Source organism: Armigeres subalbatus, chromosome 3 (assembly GCF_024139115.2).
Source record: "Armigeres subalbatus isolate Guangzhou_Male chromosome 3, GZ_Asu_2, whole genome shotgun sequence".
Taxonomy (NCBI): Eukaryota; Metazoa; Arthropoda; class Insecta; order Diptera; family Culicidae; genus Armigeres; species Armigeres subalbatus.
In genome coordinates this window covers 416,305,595-416,327,846 of record NC_085141.1, presented here as the reverse complement: position 1 = coordinate 416,327,846, position 22,252 = coordinate 416,305,595, and the positions used below count along the sequence as shown (strand labels likewise).

The 22,252-nt window shown below is 40.7% G+C and overlaps 1 protein-coding gene and 2 pseudogenes across 12 annotated transcripts in view; 1 reads left to right on the top strand and 2 right to left on the bottom strand.

Annotated features, from left to right (window-relative positions):
- The window catches only part of LOC134227264 (transmembrane protein 64), a 35,920-nt gene extending 27,614 nt beyond the window's left edge, over positions 1-8,306 (bottom strand). The window contains exons 1-3 of one of the 12 annotated variants that reach the window (XM_062708622.1): positions 7,928-8,306; positions 6,111-6,674; positions 1,957-2,745 (exon numbers count right to left, since the gene is read on the bottom strand). In XM_062708622.1, coding sequence (XP_062564606.1) covers positions 1,957-2,675 — 719 coding nt within the window. In that variant the 5' untranslated portion in view covers positions 2,676-2,745; positions 6,111-6,674; positions 7,928-8,306. Of the gene's footprint in view, positions 1-1,956; positions 2,746-5,967; positions 6,075-6,110; positions 6,684-7,927 lie in introns of those variants that run through there. The other 11 variants (XM_062708619.1, XM_062708624.1, XM_062708620.1 and 8 more) reach the window with 11 other exon arrangements.
- A 612-nt stretch (positions 8,307-8,918) lies between these two features.
- LOC134223096 (uncharacterized) lies at positions 8,919-11,250 on the top strand (annotated as a pseudogene).
- Positions 11,251-11,873: 623 nt separating this feature from the next.
- Positions 11,874-22,252, bottom strand: LOC134223094 (T-complex protein 1 subunit theta-like; annotated as a pseudogene).

Below are 22,252 nucleotides of genomic sequence, written 5' to 3'. Positions count from 1 at the left end.
AAAATATGATTTTAAGGAATGTATTCAAATAATAACTCTCCAAATAAAACTCTGATTCTACCAGTGACCCTTTATGGACATGAAGCATGGACGTTAAAAGAGGTGGACTGGAGAGATTTCGCGGCTTTTGAGCGAATGTGCTGCGTACAATACTCTTAGAGAAACTAGAAAATGGTGTGTGGTACAGACGCATGAATCAAGAAACTATTGTATATCGCATAAAATACTGCATGCTTCAGTGGGCTGGTCACTTAGTGCGAATGTCGGAAGAAAAAATAGCGAAAAAAAGTGGAGGAACATCGCCCAAGACCGACGATTATGGAGCTCTACAATACGCAAACTATTGCAAAACATCGGTAATTTACTTATGCTAGTATGTATGAAAAAATAAATTTAGAATACATTTTTCTTCATTTTTCCTACGGATTTAAACCAAAATGTTGGGGGTCATAACGTGACGACAATAAATAAGATCCACTTTATCATCTTGCAGTGGTATGATCTCTGCATTAAAATTCGTACGCCTTTCGAATATGCCATTGCCCCATATTACCCTAAACTGTTGTTCGTTTAACCTTCTGTCTGTGTTCAAAAAAACTTACGTTGTCTGTGCTCTGGGGTCAAATTGACCCCAAATTGAAGTTGCTATAACTTTTTAAATGTTTGGCCAATTTTGGATTTTTGGGGCTGTTTCGAAAGATAATTTAATCATCTTTCAGGTCGTTACCAAAGATTGACTATAGGTGGGCGGGTACATCGCGGGGAGGGGTTTTAGTGAACAAGGGTACAAAAACAGTATTTTTTTATGATTATTTTGCTCATATCCGAAAATCCTACCCATTTTGAACTGCACCTTTCTTAAAAAGGTTATGCAGGAAGGCATGTTCTTTGGCATGAGGCGTTGATAAGTTTAGAACTCGGCCGCCAGGTGGTGGTATATTTGAATTCATTATTTTAGACTACTCAAGATATTCTGATATATATAGAATTCATCTCAGTGTAAATATGCTTATCGCACAAATTTGAAAATTGGAAGAAGTGCTCATTATATTGAGCACCACTTTGTAGTGCTAGACATCCTGAACAGTGTTGCCGAATACAACTTGTGTGTAGGTATGAGGGATCTCAAGCTAAAGCAATATTTCATATATGCAAGAATATTGCAAGTACACTAGCGAAGCCTATTTGTAAATTTTCTTATTATGTATTCCGTCACATGACAGTTCATTCTTACCAGACGAACTTTGTTAAGACGTCATCTTTACAAATTTCAAATTTGTTTGATAAGAATATTTACAATGAGGCAAATTCCATATACATATCGGAATTACTTGAGTAGTCTAAAACAATGAATTCAAATATACCGCTACCTAGCGACCAAGCTCTAAACTAATCAATGCCTCATGTCAAAGCACGCCTTCCTGCACCTTTTGAAAAGGTGCAGTTCAAAATGGGTAGGATTTTCAGATATAAGTAAAATAAGCATAAAAATCACTGTGTTGTCCCCTTTTCACAAAAACCCTCCCTGCGATATACCCGCCCACTTATAGTCAACCTTTGGTGACGACCTGACAGCTGATTACATTATGCTTACACCCCCCAAAAATTCAAAATTGGCCAAACATTTAAAAAGTTATAGCAATTTCAATTTGGGGTCAATTTGACCCCAGAGCACAGACAACGTAAGTTTTTTGAAAAAAGTACACTGTAGCGCATATTTTCACGATTTTTCAAGCAAATTTGCACCTAGGAGACAGATCTCGGCGAGTTTTACCAAACTACCAAAAATTAGGAGAATCGGTTGAAAACTAAAAAAATGGCAGCCACTCAAAGTGGCCTGGGGTCATATTGACCCCAGAGCACAGACAAAAGGTTAATAATAAGCTACATGGCTACATGTCTTAAAATCATATCATGTCTGTGATTATATCATAGGAAAAACAGGCAAATACTTACTTATGCAACGGCAGCTTCGACTGCATCCCTTTGATGGTGTTGTGCGCAATAGCCACCCCCACGTTAGCGCCAATGATCACCGTAAGGAGACCCTTGAAGAACCCGAACAGGTAGCCACTGCTGATGATCAGCACTAAGTAGCCAACCGTCACCGGAAAGCTGACGATTGTGAACAAGCACAAGAAGATGCAGAAGATAATCCACGAGTTTTGTGTTTCAATCCAGAAGAGCATGTTTTTGGCATAGTCCCGGAAGGCATAGATCACAAACACTAGTACCGCGATCGCACACAGCGGCAACAGGTAGTTCAGTACCGGATTTCGCGAAACGAAACGCTGTAACCGGTGGAAGCAGTAGCTGTCTCGCATTTCGATACTGGATTTGGCGGCGGAGGGAGATTCACTAATGCTGTTTTTGGCAAGCCCAGTACCGAGGAGTTGCAGCTGGTGGCAATGATGATGATGATGGTTGTGGTGCTTCCCCAACAAATGGTGTTGATAGGGGCGATCTCTGCTACCTATCACCGGCGAGTGCAAATCGAGGTCACAGATGAATTCCGCTTTCGCTTTCGTTGGCGCAATAGACCCCGCTGATGTGTTTTGGTGGTTAATAGTTGTGGTAGTAGCCGGCAGTAAAAAAGTTGGTGACGACGCTCTGAGAAATGTTTCGCTGACTTTCGCTGCTGATCCATCATCCGGTTCGTGAATTAGTATATCCATGCTGCTTTTTTCGGTCGAGAAGGGCACGCTCGGCTCACTAGCGGAGGCGGCTCAGGGTTTTGTACATCAACTGAAAGGTTTTTTTTGTGTAGTAACACCATTAGTTTTGTTTTGCTTTGGTGGCGCACGGAGCGGAGAAAATAGTTAAGCAGTTGAAGAGATAGAGAAGCGAGAAATAGTACCAATGGGTTGAAATGCATTTAAATGATTTTCACTTTTCTCCTTCTTTAGTAAGATATCGTATTTAAGGCGTTAACATACCTATTCGCATTTAAAATTAGGAGAATGGAAAAATATTTAAAATATTTCACAGTCTTGTTTCACACAAAGAGCAACTATGCTATCAAATAACTGTGAAGCAATGTAGAACTTGAATAATTCATTCAACTATTCGGATTACAGAAATAATACATTACAGAAAGTTTAGATGCTAATAATTATACCACTGAATGGAGCAATAAAAATGAAAATAATAAATTTGTGTAAATATATTACACTAAAAAATACAATCCTCAAAACCCAGAATAATCCACTTAGCGGTCAATTCACACTTATTTGCGTTTGATTTTAATAACTCTAGAACGCAATGGCCGATTGGACTAAATATCAATAGCAAAAAATTAGGGGACCCCAAAGGGCTACACCCATAGTTACCATTTAGCAATTCGCTTTAGGATTAATTAAGGAGGAAAACTAATCACTTCGATAGCAAAGTTGTACGATTTTTACTAAGTCCGTCCAGTTATTTGCTTTCGGCTGAGTTCTCTTTGGAACACTCCTCAATTCTTCAGAAAAATTTTTTTGAATCTTCAGTGAAAACTTATCTGGAGTTTATTTCCAAGGGTTATTTTTTCCGAATTTACAAGGGAAATTCTTTTGAATTGGCGAAGGTTTTTTTTTATTTACAAGAGAAATGTTTTTAAATTCTCAAAGCAAATTCTTTTGACCATTATAAAACTGTTCAAGAAATTCTTCTAAATTTACCATGGAAACTTTTCTTACTTTTTATCTAAGGGGATATCCAATATCCAGAGAAATTTCCAATTGCCAACGGAAACCTTCAATCTTCCTAGAGAAATTCTACTGAATTTACCATTCTTCAGGAAAACTCCAAAGGAAATTCTTTTGAATATGTAGGAGAAATTCTTCTAAATTTGCAATGAAAATTCTTCAGGATTTTTTTTTATTTCGAAGGAAAATTCTTCTGAATCTCCAAAGATAATTCTGGAGCATTTTCAAGAATTAAACTCATGAATTTCGCAAATTTTTTTTGTATGTATCCAAAAATTGTTTTTAGAGTTTTTTGAGGAATTTTAGCCATTCTTTAGAAAAATGCTATTCCGAAAAAAATACGAGAAAGGCAAAAACATTCTACTTTAGTTATTTTGAAAATGTATAAAGACATGATCCGAAAATTTTCTGGCCCGCCAGCAAGTGGTCATTCAGAAAATCGGAACGTAGCTTGAAAAGATTGGGCAGGCCTGCTCTAGAAGATGTGTCGTTTCGAAATACATACCTCATTCGATTTTGGCAACATTCTACTTTGGCAAACAAAGCCATTCGATGTTGGCAACAAAAACATTCAATTTTGGCAAAACATATTTTCTTAATATTTTTATTCTTGAAAATTTCTTATAAACCGCATAAATATCATAATCCGCGTAAAAAAACTGGTTAGATCCCTTAACCGACGTTAAAAATCGTAGAGAAAATCACGTAAACAAATTTCAAGGAGAAACGGTTAGATTTCAGAATCCACAAAAAAAACGACGTAAAAACTATTATATAAAAATCGCGTACATTTTTTTCAGAAGATTAAAAAATCCGCGTAAAAAACCGTCACAGTGTGTCTAGTGTTACGATAAGTGAAGAAATGTAAAGTATCATGAGAAAACAAAAACCATTCGATTTTGGCAACATTCGATGTCGAAACATTCGCATTCGCAAATCGAATTGGGTCTGGTATTTCCTTGTTGTGTCATGATGCCTTCTATATGTGCAACAACTTTTTTTTCTCTCGAAATTTTCAATCTAGTCAAACAGTGCACAGGTTATAGAAATTAATGATCACTTGAAGCCTCTGATAAAAAGAAAGCGTTGTCGTGGGTGTTCTTTTGATGCTTATTTTGCACATCGACAAAATATTTATTGACTCTTCACCTTCCATCCCATATCCACTTCTTTTTATAGAAAGCATTGATATTTCAATCAAATTCGGCCTACACCAAGGTTTCTTAACAGGATTTCAAGACTAATATTTCATTAATTTAGAACCGAGGTATACGAAAATTGCCTTCAATTATTGAAAACATAGCATAACTCATCCACAGATTGAAGTCCTGGAGGAATTCTTCAAGGAACTGTTGGAAAATACTTCTAGAAACTCTAGGATGGAATCAAGTAGGAACTCCTTAGAGTAAAATCAGCAATGATTCAAATCGTTCGGGGCTGTCAGTTTGAATATGAATCTGAATCATGCACTTTCCCAGCAGTGGCTCAAGATTCATTTTTTATAACAGTCGAGATTCAAAAGCTTGAAAATGTTATACCGCTCAGTACTATTTTCTGCAGATTTGAACCACGAATGATTCACGAGATTCAAATATTTTTCAATAGTTTTGGTGGATGAATGCGTCGTTTTATGTACGGATCAACCCACTTTTCATTTACCGCGCCTTTCTCATCAGCAACATAATCATTTCATTTAATGGAAAAACAATCAAACATGAATAGAACACTGCTGGGGAAGCCTGTGAGTTTGTTCTATTTTGGCTCATATTCAAACTAGAATAGTATTCGAAAATTTGCAACCAAACTGAATCACTACTGATTTCACTCTTAGTGGATTGCTGGATGATGATTAAATGTAAAACTTTGTGGTAAAACCCTTATAGGTATACTACACTGAAGTCAGTTGATATGAAACACGTAGCTCAAAACCGAGTGAATTGCAAAATCCGCATAACACGCAGACATTCCTAAATTCGCGTGAATCCAAAATCCAAGTAAAACAGCCGCGTGAAAAAAGTCAAACCAAAATCAATTGCATGTTTCGTAATAAGTGTGAAAAATGATAGTTATTTAATTCAATTTTTTTCGTTTGTCTAGCTCCATTCAGCGGGGAGAAAGTTCGAGCAAATTACTGCAAATATTAATTTAAAAAAAGCTCATTCTTTCTGTATTTTTTATTGACTAATATTCAAATGGTACACTGTTTTCAAATCATTGTCACATAAAGAGAATAATTCTACAAGGTCACAGATGAAAGAGTTTCGACTGATGATATACATACGTGTACCCGTAAAGAGGCTATAAAGGGAAATTCAAAGCGGAGGGAAGCAAGGAGAGCGTTGTTTCAAAACAAAAACATGCTGTTAGCAAAAACCATACATCATAACAACGAGCTTTGAATCACGAAGGAAGAAAAATCAATACAGGATAATGTAGAGAAACGCCACCAACTTTTGCGATTTCCTTCTGCGATACTATTTTTTGTTCTCTTTCAAGCCCATGCACCGATATGTACAAAATCCAATTTTCTGATTTTCACTCTAATGTTTCACCATGCGTACTACGCAAATAAGCTTCAAATTGACACTGTGAGCAATTGAGGACTATGCACTATTTATTCGCCTTTTCGTTAAGCAGGATATGTAAATGAAAGTCACTGGTTTGGTTCACATCTGAGATGATTGCATGTTTTCCCCAACACTAATAGATTTCGCAATCATATCACTTTTTTTTTAAATCACTACCAATATTTAAAACTGAAAACGCACTCCTGATGCCTCTGCTACTCGATCCATATTGCTGTAGAGCAGATGATACTGATGAAAACTGTGGTGACTGGACAGGGATGCTGAGCGAGATTGGTTCAGCACAACTTCACGGCAGCCATACGATAGTCCACTACTGAGTGAGTAGGCTAGTGTAGGTGTCCGAAGGTATGCACTAGTGTAGCGGTTATCAAACTAATAATATTCGCGACTCGTGTTGCTTCTATATATTATTCCAAGGGTGAAACAAAAATCTGATTAAACCACTAAACTAAAATATTGCTGTTCCCGTTTCACTGTAGGGGGAAAGACGGCTTTAGCAGGTTTTGTTCTATTATTGTCAGGGGGGTTTTTGTTGACCAAATTTTGTGAAATTTGGCCACAATATTCTTTGATATGCATAGAATGTTTAGCCCAAATTTGAGCATAGTCAGTCATAAAAAACCCCCTGCCAATAATAGAACAAAACCTGCCAAAGCCGTCATTCCCCCTATATAATACTTCGATGGGATTTACGTGTTGCAAGCAAATTGGTTGCATCCCATAGCTAAGAAATTATCGCCTTATCATTGATTAAGTATCATGAGCAGATTGGTGGTCGATAGATTACGAATTATTGCATACGTTTACCGCTATATTTTTGTTATTACCACGCCTGTATTTTTGTTATCACCTAGTTGTTTGAGGTCTGCGATAAATGCAAATATTATGTTCAACAAAAACTGTTGAAACACGGAAAATATTCGTTAATTACAAACGAAGGTGATTTAAAGTACATTCGCCTTCCTTGTATACCCTAGGAATGAACTTTTGAAGAAGTATGGCGTAATCTAAAAGTGGCGTTTGAGCCAAAATAGTCGAACTGAGGTGATATTTGTATGTATGTGCAGTCCAGAGTAAACTTAATTAAATGTATTAAAAATGGCTTTTCATATTTCAGACTACAACGTGAACTGAATTTTGAAAAAATGTATATTTTTAAAACAGTGGATAAGATTTCCACATATTTCCTCTTAAGAAGCTTGGATATTAAAAACCTCCTATCTTTCCCGTGCACTAGAAATGTTAGGTAACAGTGCATGGGTAATAACTCCGCATAGGCATTGTGTCAACAATTACTATGACGTCGGGGTTCAACCATACCGAATCTTAGAGAGTTAACTGATCGAACCCTACCAAAATCTCCGGAATCCGTTGAAAAACGGCTGGGTTTTTGGTGCTTACTTCCTGACCTCTTTTCGTGACGGTCCCAAATTTGAAACTTTGGAATGACCTACATAACTTACCGAAAGACGTAATTCTACGTCAAGAACTGTCAGAAAAACAATATATTATTTTACTTAAAAATAATATAGGCGGAAAGTCTAGTCCAAAAATGGGATCATGACTCTTTGGAAAAAAAGTTTGAGAAACACTACACTAGTGCTGAGGGCAAAATATATTATGTCCTCCACCTTCCTCACACTGTTCACTTACACATAAAACCGAGTCACTAAAAACTGCTAGTTATAAAAGTTCTGAATGTAACACCGGACTACGGACCAACGATACGCGTGCTAAATCGTAAGTATGTGCCAGGTAACAACCCGTCCGTAGAAGGTGGAGATGGTGTTCACTACGTGCTAATTTTCACACTTGAACCACACCGCACGGAAGATGCTAATTAAATTAATCAAAGCAATCATTGATGCGCGGCAATGAATGATGTCTCAGTAGCTAATCGAATGCGTTGATCATTGAAACAAATTTCACTACTTTCCACGGGGAAAAACAACAATCACCATTCACTCGCTATTTAACAACGCGTAGGTACTAGATGCTCACTCCAGTAGTCGTCCCGCTAGACTGACGACTAAAATGACGAAACAGACGAACAGACCACGCACCGACACCAGGAACTAATACCCGGGACCTGACACTCGGATTTTTCTCGTGTTGCGCTTGAACTCTCCATCGGTGTGTAGAGTTCTAGGTATACAAATGAAAAGACACTAAGCCAAACGCTGTCAGTATTAACTTTTGCACGTAAATTTCTCGCCGTGCACAACTGACAGCATCGATGTTTTCGTTTTCTGTATCTGTATAGATCTGTCATCGCGTAGGAAAGGAATCGTCAACATCATCAATCCTTCCGTTCCGTGCTTCCTTGCGGGTTCCCGATACCACCGACCGGATAGTACCGTTCCGGGGAGCATGGACATTGTAGCGCGAGTATCTGCGCTCCGCGTAAACACTATCAACTTATCCTGAAGAATTTAGAAGAATGTCTCCCGCCAGTTCCAGTCCCGATATTTCTTGAATGCATGCCGGAATGATTTATTTCACCAAAAATCGTAATTTTCACGGGTTCCGCTTATATCGATCCCGATCCTCGATCCAAATATCAACATTTCCAACGATGCTAATGTGAATAATAGTCCCGGTTATCAGGAACTGGTAGTCGGCAAAACTTTAAAATAGAGATTGAATGAAGCTGAGATCTTGCATAGGTAAGCTAACAAATCTGATCGCAAAAAAATCTTCCAATCTAGGAAATTCCCAAAAGGATTATTGATCTCTGAATTAATTCCTACTGTTCAGGAGCAATTCATTCAGGAATCCTGGAGGTATTTTTTCGGAATTTTCAGAGAGTTCTGAAGGAATTCCTTTGGAGGGATTCTTTCCGGAATTCAGAACGGATTCCTTCTGGAATTTTGAAAGGGATTTCCCGGATATTCTGAAGGGATTCCACTAGGAAATCTAGAGTATTTTTGAGTCGGAGGGATTCTTTCTAAAGTGTTCAAGGGATTCCTTCGGATATTCTGGAGGCATAACTACACTTAAAAATAAAAAAGTCATTTTTTAATTTTATGCTTCACTTAGTATAAAAAGTATACTAGCCATCTTTACAAATAATACTAACCCGAAACAATGCGGAATTATTGTTGATTTGTTTTCTATCTTCTGTAAGACCATATTTTTTTCCATTTACTTGCTAAGCTACCACATTGCCCTAAATTTTTGTCGTGTATGTCGATTCCACTTAAGCACTTCTGGAGATTGAACCACCGGAGGAGCACTTGACGGAAACCAACAACAACAGCAAGAAAAGCAAAGAGTCTCGAAAGTATATCTTCAACTGTCGATATCGGACAGCAGGTGAACGAATCAACCGATATCGAAGGTGGTTAGTTGCTGGCGGAAAAGACTGACCGACGAGAGTTTATCGATCTGCTGAAGCGATTGTTAACGATCGACCAGGAACGGAACCTTCCTTTCACGACGTTGGCTCATCTGGTGGACTATTCCTACTACAACAACGTCAAAGCTCCAAATAATAAAGGTGTGCCGTAGGACATACTCAACGATTCACATGTAAGTACATACTCAACAAAAACAACAAAGTCCTTTTAATCCTTGCATACAATCCCTAAATTATATTGTATGTCCAAATTACTATCAACCTTCATATTTTAATCATAGTTTCTGTAAATTGTTTCTTCTCTAGAAAACCTGAATAGTTATAATTTAAGCGTTCAACCAACGACGGCCACTTTGGTGACAAATTTTGTTCCAAACGCCACCGAGAACACGACCATCACGTTCAACATTCAGGTTCAACGAATCGTACTGGACATATATCATATACGACAACCATCTGTACCAGATCCATCGGGGTCGAAATGTCGAAATGTTCAACATCTAGTGCCCAGCGAAGCACTTCGCTGTCGATGCAGCTGCCACTGTAGGTTCCACCGTAGCAGTATGTTAATGTTTCTGTCCTTGTGTCCATGGTCAAACCGTTTTCGAGCTAGCGGATGTTGTTGATCAATGCAGTTCAACTAAATGTTGCCTGACCGCAAAGTGGTCGCCATATGGCAATTGTCCCATCGTAGTCAAACCGGACTGCTCTCGCTGATAGTCGGCTCGGCGCCTTTTCTCAATGTGTACGAAATTTATCTGAAGCCGCAACTCAACGTTCAGACGCTTCATCCCGAGCCGAAGAACCGCATCTGATCCTCGGTTAGTTATTGTGATATAGCAATTGATGATCGTGATGTTTGATCGTAATAATGATATTCACTACATGTTTCTTATTTCAGCGTCTCTCGCTACGACAGGAGAATAATCAACTATAATTGGTGAAGCGCGTCAATGAGAACACCCCTCCCCACCAGCAACGATATAACACCAATCGGAATAACCACATGTGCTAGCAGTACCATGATGCTGAAGGATCATCCTCGTCGTCATTCTATCACGACAGCAGCAGCAATAGCAATTAGCTGCAAATACCATAGCAACAGATTCCGCCACAGCAGCACCACCGCCACTCATCTTCATCGTCATCATCGCAGCAGCAGCTGGCACAGTCGCATTTGAAACATATCAGCAGCCGTGGTAGTGGAAATCACAACCATCATCACTACCAGCAGATCGATTCCGGATCGATGGGTGGTGGCAGAGGAAGCGGATTGAACACTACAAATTCACAATTCGTATTCGTCGTACGGGGGCAATGTCAGTAATAGCCGAGGTAATAGCAGCATGATGATGAACAGTGACAGCATACATCAATGATCGAGTAGCGATCACAATCGCGGCGGCGGCAGCGAAAGTCACATACCTACACCTGCTATCATAGCAAACACGATACCATCTTGGATAGTGATGACGAGACTATGGAAGTTAAACATTCCACAAGCAGTGGCAGCAGCACCAATCTACCACCATCACCACATGCGAGGCACCCATCGGCAAGTATCAGTTCCTCATCCACCAACCAGTGTTGTGGAAGTATGGGCACTTCGACAGCATGAGTTACCATTAAATACAGCGATGGGAATGATCGGCGTAATACTCCCAAACATAAAAGAGTAAGTTTGATATTTGACCCTTGAGTTTAATTTAGTTGTAATCAATGTCTTATTTTCATTCTAATTGCAGCCATAAAATACGATCACCACGTTGGTCAGTAACAGAAGAAGCGTTTGCTTGCGATGCGAATGTCTCATGTCATCGTCCATGAACCAGTTGCACGTGCCGAAGCAGGAACCTATCGAATTCGTTACGATTCGTACGAGTATCCCCAGGAAGACAAACGTTCGTCGTGTGCTCCACCGGGTTCTTCGTTGCACTACTGGCTTCTCAGACACCAGAGCGTCAGCAGCATTGGTCACGGGAATCGTTCGCCTGTATGCCATCGTCAACGTCCCATGTTCCAGTTCAACGAGTTACTTACAACTAAACCTAGACTAGGCTGGAAGTAGCAGTATGTGCAGCGGAGAAGGAAACAGCAGTCAGTCGGGATCCGAGGGGGCAGCGCAAGGGCACAGCAGTGGCGTTCACTTTGACAACATGTGAGTAACACATTAGAGTAAGTTTTACATTTAACTTTAACGTTTGTATTCAATGTTTTATTTTTATTTTTATTGTAGCCATAAAATACGAGCACCACGCTAGTCCGTCACAGTAGAAGCGATGGCCCATCGTTCATGAATGAGTTGCACTTGCCGAAAGAGGAACCTATCAAATTCGTTGGGTACGAGTGTCCCCAGGTGGATAAATGTTCGTAGTGAACTTTCGCCAGCTCCTTCGCATTCCGAGATAAATCTTCCAAGTCACACATCTTCAGTGATGGCCTCTACCTCTGCGTCTTAGGCTCGAACGTCTAATTAAAAATTTTCGTGTCGAATAAATTCTCCTGCTGATAACGAGTAACCTCGAGCAGTAACGCAGATTTGTTGGCTTTATAATTACCGTGTCAGGGCCCTTGATAGCCTCATCCCGCTGCTCCTGGAAGTTCTTCAGTGAGCTTTGCGAAATTAACCATGAGTTGGCGAACCATATGAGCGGGTTTTTCGAGTGCTACGCTATTTGTTGTAAATTTTCCAAGGAAACACTAGACGGGAGCTCATATCGAGGTTCATGCCTAGTTGCGGTCGAAAACGTCTGGAAAAGAAAGAATACGGGTTAAAATCCCACCAAAATAATTCGAAGGATTCAGTTATTCCGGAAATCTCTTTAGGAACTCTTTCGTGGATTGCTCTGAAAATTCCTTCATGAATTCCTCTGAAAATTACCCTGGGAATATCTGTAGCTTTTAACTTTTATAGGGCTCGGCAAATGTTGGTAAAGCGTATCATTGGTGCTTCGCGTACCTGAAGGAATAAAATAGACTCCACTTCGCGGTCCTTAGCCTCTTACAAAGCAGCTCCTATCCCTACCTCCTCGTGACGCTGGTCGGGATACGAGCAACCTTAGAAAAGATTGGGTAAACTACCCCGGTGGGAACTATGGTCGTATGCTGACAGGGAAGGGGGGATTTTCCCCTATCTGGAGGTGCAAATCTGATCGAGCGCCTGTTCTCCACAACAGCGTTTGTTCCCCATGTTAGGGGCGGCTGATCATCGTCCGAGTGCCAGCGAGGGACTCTAAACTGTGCACATCATGTTGCATCGTGTCAGCGTAGAAAAGACAGCCCTTCCAACGCGATGTAGGAATCGCCGAGGATAGCGCAACCCTGGTAAGCTAGCCTACCGAAGATTCTACCACAGACAAACAGACATAATACATTGCAAATTCACTAATGAGATTCATCGTCGTACAAATCCTAACGACATTTGTTGTTTTCACTAAGTTGAGCAAACCACGAACCAGATGGCGGTAGTGAGCAAACGTCAAACTCGAGCCAATCCGATGCGCGCGCCACGAGTGATCGATTGGCCAACTAATGATAATTCAAATTGACCAGTAAATCAGTGAACAATGAGAATTTCACATGTGTTATATCTGTTCGTCTGTAATTCTACAGTTACAAAGAAAGGCAAAAGTAGAGTAAACGGATTGATTCAACAGCAACAGACCCGGTAATGAAGAAAGGACAACGATTGGAATGTCGGATCCTGGAACGTGTGAACTTTGAATGAATCCGCACGTGCTGGGCTCCTGCCTCGTGAGCTGGCAGGGCGTGCTCGTGAGTGTGGCAGCAATCCAGGAAATACGATGGCCCAGAACTGGAGAACGTGAATTCCGGGCGGTGTAACCCACAGCAATCACTTCATTGAAGTACCTCATCTACTATAGCGGCGCGGCGGTGACAGCGCCGAACGAGGAGTTGGCTTCATGGTGATCGGGAAGCAGATAAAGCGTGTTATTCGGTGGAAGCGGATAAGCGACCGCATTTGCGTGTTGAGAATGAAGGGCAAATTCTTCAACTATAGCCTGATCTGCATCTATGCCCCAAAGAACGATAAGTCTGATGACGTGAAGGATGAGTGCCCACCACACGATGTAAAGATTGTTATCGGAGATGCAAATGCGCAGATCGGAAAAGAAAGTTTCTTTCGCACTGTCATTGGTACGGAAAGCCTTTTTTCCGCTACCAACGATAATGGTCTGCGATTTGTAACCTATGCTGCTGCTAAAGGGTTGACAATCAGCAGTACCTTCTTCGCACGTAAGTATATCTGCAAACACATCTGGCAACATCCGAGTGGAAATACTTGCTCACAGATAGACCACGTGCTGATCGTCGGACGACATTTCTCGGATGTTATAGATGTAAGGTCCTTCATATCTAAACGTTGACTCGGATCACTACTACGGATCAGTTGCAAAAATGTGGGCGCTTTCCAGCGTCACGAATTCACGAAACAATAAAACGATGCGTTTCAATATCCAACACTTGTCAGCAAGGGCGTAGCCAGAGGGGGGCAGGGGGGCCGTCGCCCCCCTAAATTGTGGAAAGATTGAACGAGTACTGAAATGAATTCCCTCAAACATGTGCACTTAACGATCCAATCATATACAGAAATTGGTGGTTGAAATTCAAAAGATTCCCAAAACTTATTAGGGCCTCTAGGATCCATAATACACCCAGGTTTTTTTTTACACGGTTTGGTTTTGGTCGTTTAAGACCTTCAGCGACAATGAAGCAATGAGTTAACCCCACCAAAAAATTCACAAAAAATCAAAGAAAATTCAGGGGGTATTTAAAAAACTGTAAAAGTTCAGGTTAACCGAGAAATTAATGAATTCCAACCGTGTAAAAAAAACCTGGGTGTATATGAAAGTTCAAAACAACTCGAAACATTTCGGGCTCAAAAATTCTCCTTGAAATCCTTCTGGGAACTTCTAAATTCCTCCGGAAAGTTATCCACAAATTCCTCTGAAAATCGTTCGAAAATCCTCCTCATGTAATTGCAATTCCTCCTTATCTAGAAACCCCCCACTTAATTTTTTTTAGGAAATTCACGAGGAAATTCCTTGAAGATTTCTTTTCTTCTCTCCAAGATTTACTTCTAGATATTTCTTCGGCTATTCTCTCTTTAGGAAGAATCCGGCATTTCCTTCAGGCATGCATTCGAGAGTTCCGTCAAGAATACATACGGAATTTCTTCCCAAAATTCTACCAGAAGTTTCTTCAAAAATTTATGACGGAAATCTTCCGATTTAGCTCCATAATTTCACTTGTAAATCTATAAGAAATTCCTTCGGAAATTCTTCTAGGAACTTCTCCGGGCATTCCTCTCGGAACTCTTCCTTTAATTCCTCCGGGATTACTTCCAGGAAATTTTCCGGGAATACCTCCAAATATTCAATAGTGAAATAATCTTGCATTCCAATCTGGAATTCTTTTCGCAATTACTTCAGAATATCCTTCAAGAAATCCTCTAGAAATATCTTCATGAATTTCTCCTGGAATTCGTCCAAGTATTCCCCCAGAAATTCTTACAGGTATTTTTTCGGGAGTTTCTTCAGGTACTTCTCCAGGAATTTCTCCGGGAGATTTTTCGCGGAAGTGTACTAGAATTCCTTCCGGACTTAACTCGGAATTTACTCGGATATCTGCCAAGAGTTCTTCCAGAAATTTCTTCGGAACAATCTGCAGGGATTTTCTTCAGCAATTCATCTGGGAATACGTTCAGGATTTCATCTGGGAATTTCTGCATTAATTCCTCCTGGTATTTTTCTGGGAATTCCTTTAAGAACTTCTCTAAGAATTATTTCAGGACTTCCATGTGGGAATTCCTCCGGAAGTGCTTGTGGGAGTTCCTCCGGGAGTTCTTTCAGGAGTTTTTCCAAGAAATTCTCGGGTAATACCTCCAGGAACTTCACAGGGAATTCCTGGACGATATTTGGCAGGAATTTCACGGGAAATGGGATTTCGGAAGTTCCTTCAGAAATATTTTTTCTCTTCCTCTAGGGTATTCCACCGGATGTTCCTCTGAAGCAGGGTAGAAATATTTCACAGTCAAAAACATGTGAAAAACAGTGAAAAGCAGTGAAAAACATGGATCTCAGTATAACCTGCAGTCGCGTTCATCGCCGTCGTGGTGAGTTCGACTGGGTGCATTAGCATTAGCATTGTTACGGTGTAATTCGTAGATTGGACACTAGTGATACTCATGTTTTACTTTTGAGATCCTTATCTAGAATGCTATCAGAAATCAAGAAGGGGAGTGGTCCTTGATTCAAGTCTTAAACAAAAATAACAAAAGCATGAGGATTACTACTCCTGGCCACGCCCATCTTCCCCGTAACTAGGGAGAGGAAGGAAGTGTTGATGTAGTACTTACTTAACGAGAGGCCACCGGCTTAGCGACACCCTCATAAGTACCACGGAGTTGGATAATGAGGAAGGTATTCGTTGGGTCAGGATTTGCCTGTAGCTGGCAATGTAACCGTGGTAGATGTTACCCCGTAACACACCACGTAAAGGTATCTACCCAGCATTACGGGTAAATGGTGAGTTCGACTGGGTGCAACCGGAAAATCATTTCCAACACCGATTATTCAATTCAGCCACTTACAAGTCACTCTGACAGGCTGCTCAGTTCGCGCCTTACCGTATGACTGTGAGTGGCCCATTTAAACGCGTGGTGAATTTTTTCAATTTGCTGAGTGAATGTGTACATTTAGCTGTGGTAAATTTCATCTTCGCGGCGCAGTGGGTGATGTGAGTTTTGTTGTTTACTTTTCTGCCTCTCCGGGAATGTGAGGTTGATTTCAAAGCAGGTAGAAAATAAAAACATGATATAAAAAAACATCACCTTCATCCAGTGTTGCCGAATATTTACAACCCTGCTCTGAAGTTCCACCAGTAGTTCCTTCGGGAATTCAATCAGGCTTTCTTACAGAAATTCTTTGAAATTTTCACAAGAAATTATTCGAAACAATTCACGGAAAATTTTATGGAATTTACACAAGAAATTCGAAGATTTTTCGTGAAATTCTCAGTAATGTTTACTGACAATTCTGCGGAATTTCCACGGAATATTCTTATTCTTAAAAATTATGGGAAACAGCTCGAAATTATTTGAATTGTTGCACGGAATTCTGCAGAACTTATAAAGAAGTTCGTGATGATTCTCTTGGAGTAAATAATGGTGGAATTTTCGGATCAATTCCCGGCAAAATTTATGGTGAAATTCCTGAAGACACTGCCGAAGAAGTTGCTGGAGGCATTCCTAAAGAATCCCTGATAGAATTACGGATAGAATGCCAGGAGCAATTGTCGAAGGAATTCCTGGAGAAAGCTTGCATATTGATTTTTCTGCCTATTTCATAATAAATATTATTTCAGAGAGGATTTGTTTAGAAATTCAGATGTATGGTTCTAGTTTTCTTAAACTTATGGAAGAATGCAGTATTTTTATAATAATTGTTATAGCAGATTTTATATTCTTTATGAATACTAAGTTCGTTAATATTTTTCTCACTTTATTTAAAAATATCTGATGAGCAATAAATCACGCATTTTTAAATCCATTATTGTGTTAATCATTATTGTTTCGATTTGGTTTGGATTTGGTTTCATGTGTTAATATTCGTATTATAAAAGTACGATTTAGAAGACCAAAAAAGTTGCCCCCCCCCCCCCTTCTCGTACCACCAGAAGCTGGACGAGCGGATAGGAGATGACACCGGATCTGGCAACGTCAAAAATATTGTGGGAAAATATCCGCGAAGCTGTGACGCAACAGCGTAGGAACTGCACAGCGACGCCAATGAAATGGTTGTTTTGATGAGGAGTGCCAGCGAGTGACGGACGAGAAAAATGTTGCTCAAATGCTAGTGCCTCGTACCCGTTCCAATAGAGAGCGGTACAGCGTAGCAAGGGCAGAAGAGAAACGAATACACCGCAGAAAAAAGACAACACGAAGAGAGTGTGATAGCTGAAGCGTAGGAGAACATGGATAGAAATGATATGTGGAGGTTTTACGCAACTGTCAATGGCGCGCGGCATAAGAATGCGCCTGTGACCGTCATGTGCAATAACCGAGAGGGGAAGTTGCTGACAGACAAGACTATGGTAGCAGTCAGGTGGAAGGAGCACTTCGAAGATTTGTTGAACGGTGAAAATGAAGGTGTATTAGGAAGCAGAATGGACATAGTCGGCGACGATCAAGCTGTGGAAGCACCAACGCTGGACGAGGTAAAGAAGGCTCTAAACGAGCTGAAAAACAGTAAAACTGCTAGAATGACGATATCCTGGTCGAGCTTCTCAAACACGGAAGTGAGCAGATGCATCAATCAATCCACGACATTATCCAGAAAATATGGGAGGATGAAGAACTGCCTGCTGGCTGGTCAGATGGGCTCATATGCCCAATCTATAAGAAAAGGCACAGACTGGAGTGTGCCAATTACATAGGGATCACTCTTCTGAATTCGGCGTACAAAATTCTGTCGCGTACCTGTCGCAGGGCCGCTGTCGCACGGTCGTATATGCTCCGGGATTTGCGGACGGCATCGACCTCATTGGAATCGATCGCAGAGCAGTAGTGAGAACTGAAGAGAGAGACGGCGAGGATATGCTTAGCCATTAACTATACCAAAACAAAGGACATCGTGGCAGGTAGAGTTAGAGGAAAACCTAGTGGTGTTGGTGCTGAGGTAGTTCTTGATGGGGATGTATTTGAAGTTGTTGAAGAATTTATTTACCTTGAAACGCTTGTGATATGTGACAATGACGTTTCCTGTGAAGTGAAAAGACGTATTGCTGCTGCGAATAAACCAGCTTAGGTACCGCAACATGCACACGGAAACGAAATTTGCTCTATACAAAACTCTAATTCTACTAGTTACCCTGTATGGACATGAAGCATAAACGTTAAAAGCGGCGGACCGGAGAGCTTTCGGGGTTTTCGAGCTAAAAGTGCTGCGTACAATACTCTGAGGAAAATTAGAAAATGGTATGTGGCGCAGACTTATGAATCATGAGCTGTATCAAGTATACAAAGAAAAAAATATTGTAATCGTATAAAATACGACAGACTCCAGTGGGCTGGTCACTTAGTGTGAATGTCGGAAAAAATAATAGCTAAAACAATATTCACCAGAGAACCAGATAGAAGCCAGCGACTTCGTGGAAGGCCACGAACACCCTGGCTGCACGCGGTGGAATCGGACCTGGCGACCCTAAACGTTCGGGAAAACTGGAGGAACATCACCAAAAACTAACGATTATGGAGCTCTACAATATGCCAGGCATAGGTATATCGACGCTGTAGCCACCAGGTATCCAGGTAGGTTAGCTTTCTTCCCGAACTATACTGGGAATTCTTCTAGAAATTGCTATGGGATTTTCTCATAAATATAAAATTCCGGTAGAAATTCCCGTAGGAATTTGCGGAGGATTTTCGGGCGTTTTGCCATAAGATTTCCGGGATAAAGAAATTCTTCGAGAAGAAGTTCCAGGAGAAATTCCAGTAGGAATTCGCAGATGACTTCCCATAGGAATACCTGGAGGGATTTTCAGATGAATTCTCGGATGGATTTCCAGAGAAATTATCGGAGGGATTCTCAGAGGGATTTCCGTTAAAATTACCGGAGGCCATTTGTGAGAAACCATGAAAAAAGAGCTGTTGCATGTCACGTTTTGGCGTAAAAAGGGAAATGTCCCCAACGGCAGGTTCCCCCTCTGTGATTTTCTGGAGATGACCAATCAGGTCAATTTGTCCTCTGCAGTCACTTCAAAAGATCATTTGTGAGAAAGCATGATGAAAGAGCGGTCGCATGACATGTTTTGGTATAAAAGTTATGTTCTGGAAATAGACAATGAGGTCTCTCACAAACTCATCAAAAGATCATTTGCAAGAAACCATAAAGAAACCAAGAGCTATTGCATGACACGTGTGGGTATGAAAAAATGAAATGTCCCTTTCTACAGGTTCCACATGGGCACTTCGTGGTGTTGTGGAGACGACCAATGAGGTCAATTGTCTTTTACAGACTCATTAGATCATTTTGTGAGAAAACATGAAGAGCTTTCGCATAACACGTTTTAGTCTAAAAAGGAAAGTGTCTCCTCCAACAGGTTCCACATCACTTCGTGATGTTCCGTGGCCAATGAATTCTTTTGCACTTTACAGGCTTATCAAATTATGTTTTGTGAAAAATTCAGAAGGTAGCGCTGTCGCATGACGTATTCTGGACTAGATACTAAAATGCGCTTTCCTATAATATACTGCTTTCCCGGGTCATCATATAGACGCTCACAACCACGTCAAAAATTCTAACACATCACTAATGGACCCGTATTTGGTGTAGATTGTTATTTGATACTGTTCGAGAAGAGTTCCACATCAAAAAATAAAATTTTCATCGAAATATCAGTGCATTGAAGGCAGAATAATAATCAAACTCGACTGTACTGTTGCGTGGAACCTTATGAAGAGCAAGACTCATGGATAAAGAAGAAGACTGGTGGATAACATACATAAACAAAATTACGAAATAACTTAAGGGGTGGAGTGGAAAGGGATGAGTCCCCGAACAAATAAATCGTATCCAGATGAAGCTGAAATCCAATGATTACCTGGCGACATGATCACCGAAGTATCCCCGAATAGGTTCAAGGTAAAATTTGAACTGAATTTCCTTTCTAGTCAGTATTCGAGTCAAGATTTTTACTCATTTGAATCCAGTCATCATTCTTTCACAAATAGCTGGGAATTCTCTATGGATTCTGTCAACATTCATGGTTTTGGTGGCATAAAAAATGAATTACTGGCAAGCTTCGGAAAGAATTCTCCACAAAATGTAATAGTATAAAATTCGGAAGACATTTTCGATAATCCGAATAAAAAAGACTCACCCTTGTCCTGCAGAGCCACCGTTCCGAGTTCTGAAACGGTGCCACCGAAATTTGGCCCTTCCGGCTGCGCTTGGTCTTCAAACTTCTACATGATGAATTCGTTTCTGTGATGGTCCCTCCAGAGAGCTTTCCAAGGATTTTCTATTCTACATCTCGATATTCCCATAAGTCGATGGTCCCTTCAATCTCGGTTCATGGAGCTTTGACTATATTCGATTTTCAGCCAGAAATCGTATGCGCACTCATGCGACAAACGAGCTAGTTTGATTTCTACAGCTCCAGCTCCTGGCAGAAAAGACCCTTGAAAGTGTTGACTCCATCGTTAATGGTACGCTCGATATCGTCCATGTAGTTGTCTGTGGAGCCACGAATGACAATGGTAACAATTCTGCTATCCGATCCTTCCGAGCGGAAAATGCACGCTGAGGTATCTCCAAGTTCATTTACGAACACATTGTCGCAATAGCTCTTCGAAACTTGTTGGAGTCAAACAGGGTAGTACAGTTCCATTAACGGCCTTGCTCAAACGACGCAAACTTGGAATTCAAACGCACCGCCATCATATTTGTTCATGTAATGCAGAGCCATGTCGCTGAACCTTAGTCCCGGTATCAGCGATAGCCTTAATTTGCGATTCCAATAGATTTTCCTCTTCCTACCTGAAGTTCTTTAGCTCATCAGCACTCTTGATCAGAACAGTTCCCTTGGTTTCCGTCTGAATAATATCCACCGGACAGGAAAACTTAGGAATTTTAGCATTCTTGGCCGAAGTGATCTCGCCTTCCAGGAAGCGCTTGAACACCATTTCATGAACCACCTCGGACGTGCGAAATCCACTTCCCAAAATCTTGCACACTCTAATGTTTTCCACATTGAAGGAGAGCTTTTCCGGCAGAATCGAAGCACATGCCTTTGTTATCAATTCTGAAATGAAGTCCTCGTTACCAAACTGTTTGTACATAATCGAAACCTTCCATATTACCTTGACCTGTTCCTGATTTTGATAATCCTTTACTTCGTGGCAAACCAGACTTCGCAGAGGTTACAAAGCCAGATCCAGGACTTTTTCATACCCTTCAGCAATATCGCTTGTTGTCACTCCCAATCGAAGCAGCTCTTGAACGACCTCCAGTAGCGCCGCAAAACACCTCCACGAAGATGGAACACATCTCCAATTTCGGCATCCTGCATCTGACTGACCTGGATCATCAGTTTGGCCGCCGGATGTTCGACATCTGTGTCATGATGGTGCTCGCTTCGGAAGTGACAAACTGATTCTCGATGTGATTGATGATCATTAATTTTTTTTGTTTATTCCGGGCGCACCGAATCGGCAAACTCCTTACAGGCGTTGATGTTCCGGTGTACTGCTCCTCCAGGCCGGAATAAGCCTACGAGAAAAAAAAAGTTACGTGAGTCATCGCCATCCGTCCGGAAATAACCAATTTTGACTGGAATCCACCTTCGGACCCAGCAATTTATACTTACATGAGCACCTTCCTTTAACATGGAAGCAAATACAAGTGCTTTTGGGACGTGAAGAGCCATTTTCTGCACAGATTTTCTTACACCGCAAGCTCAAACTCGTTATGTATGGATGAGCGACGAACCGACGTAAATATTTATTAATTTTCTCGTTCGAGGCGAGCGCCAAAACTCACAGCAAAAAAAGTCTACACTTGACATAACACTTTCAAATAAATTTACCCTAAATGTGA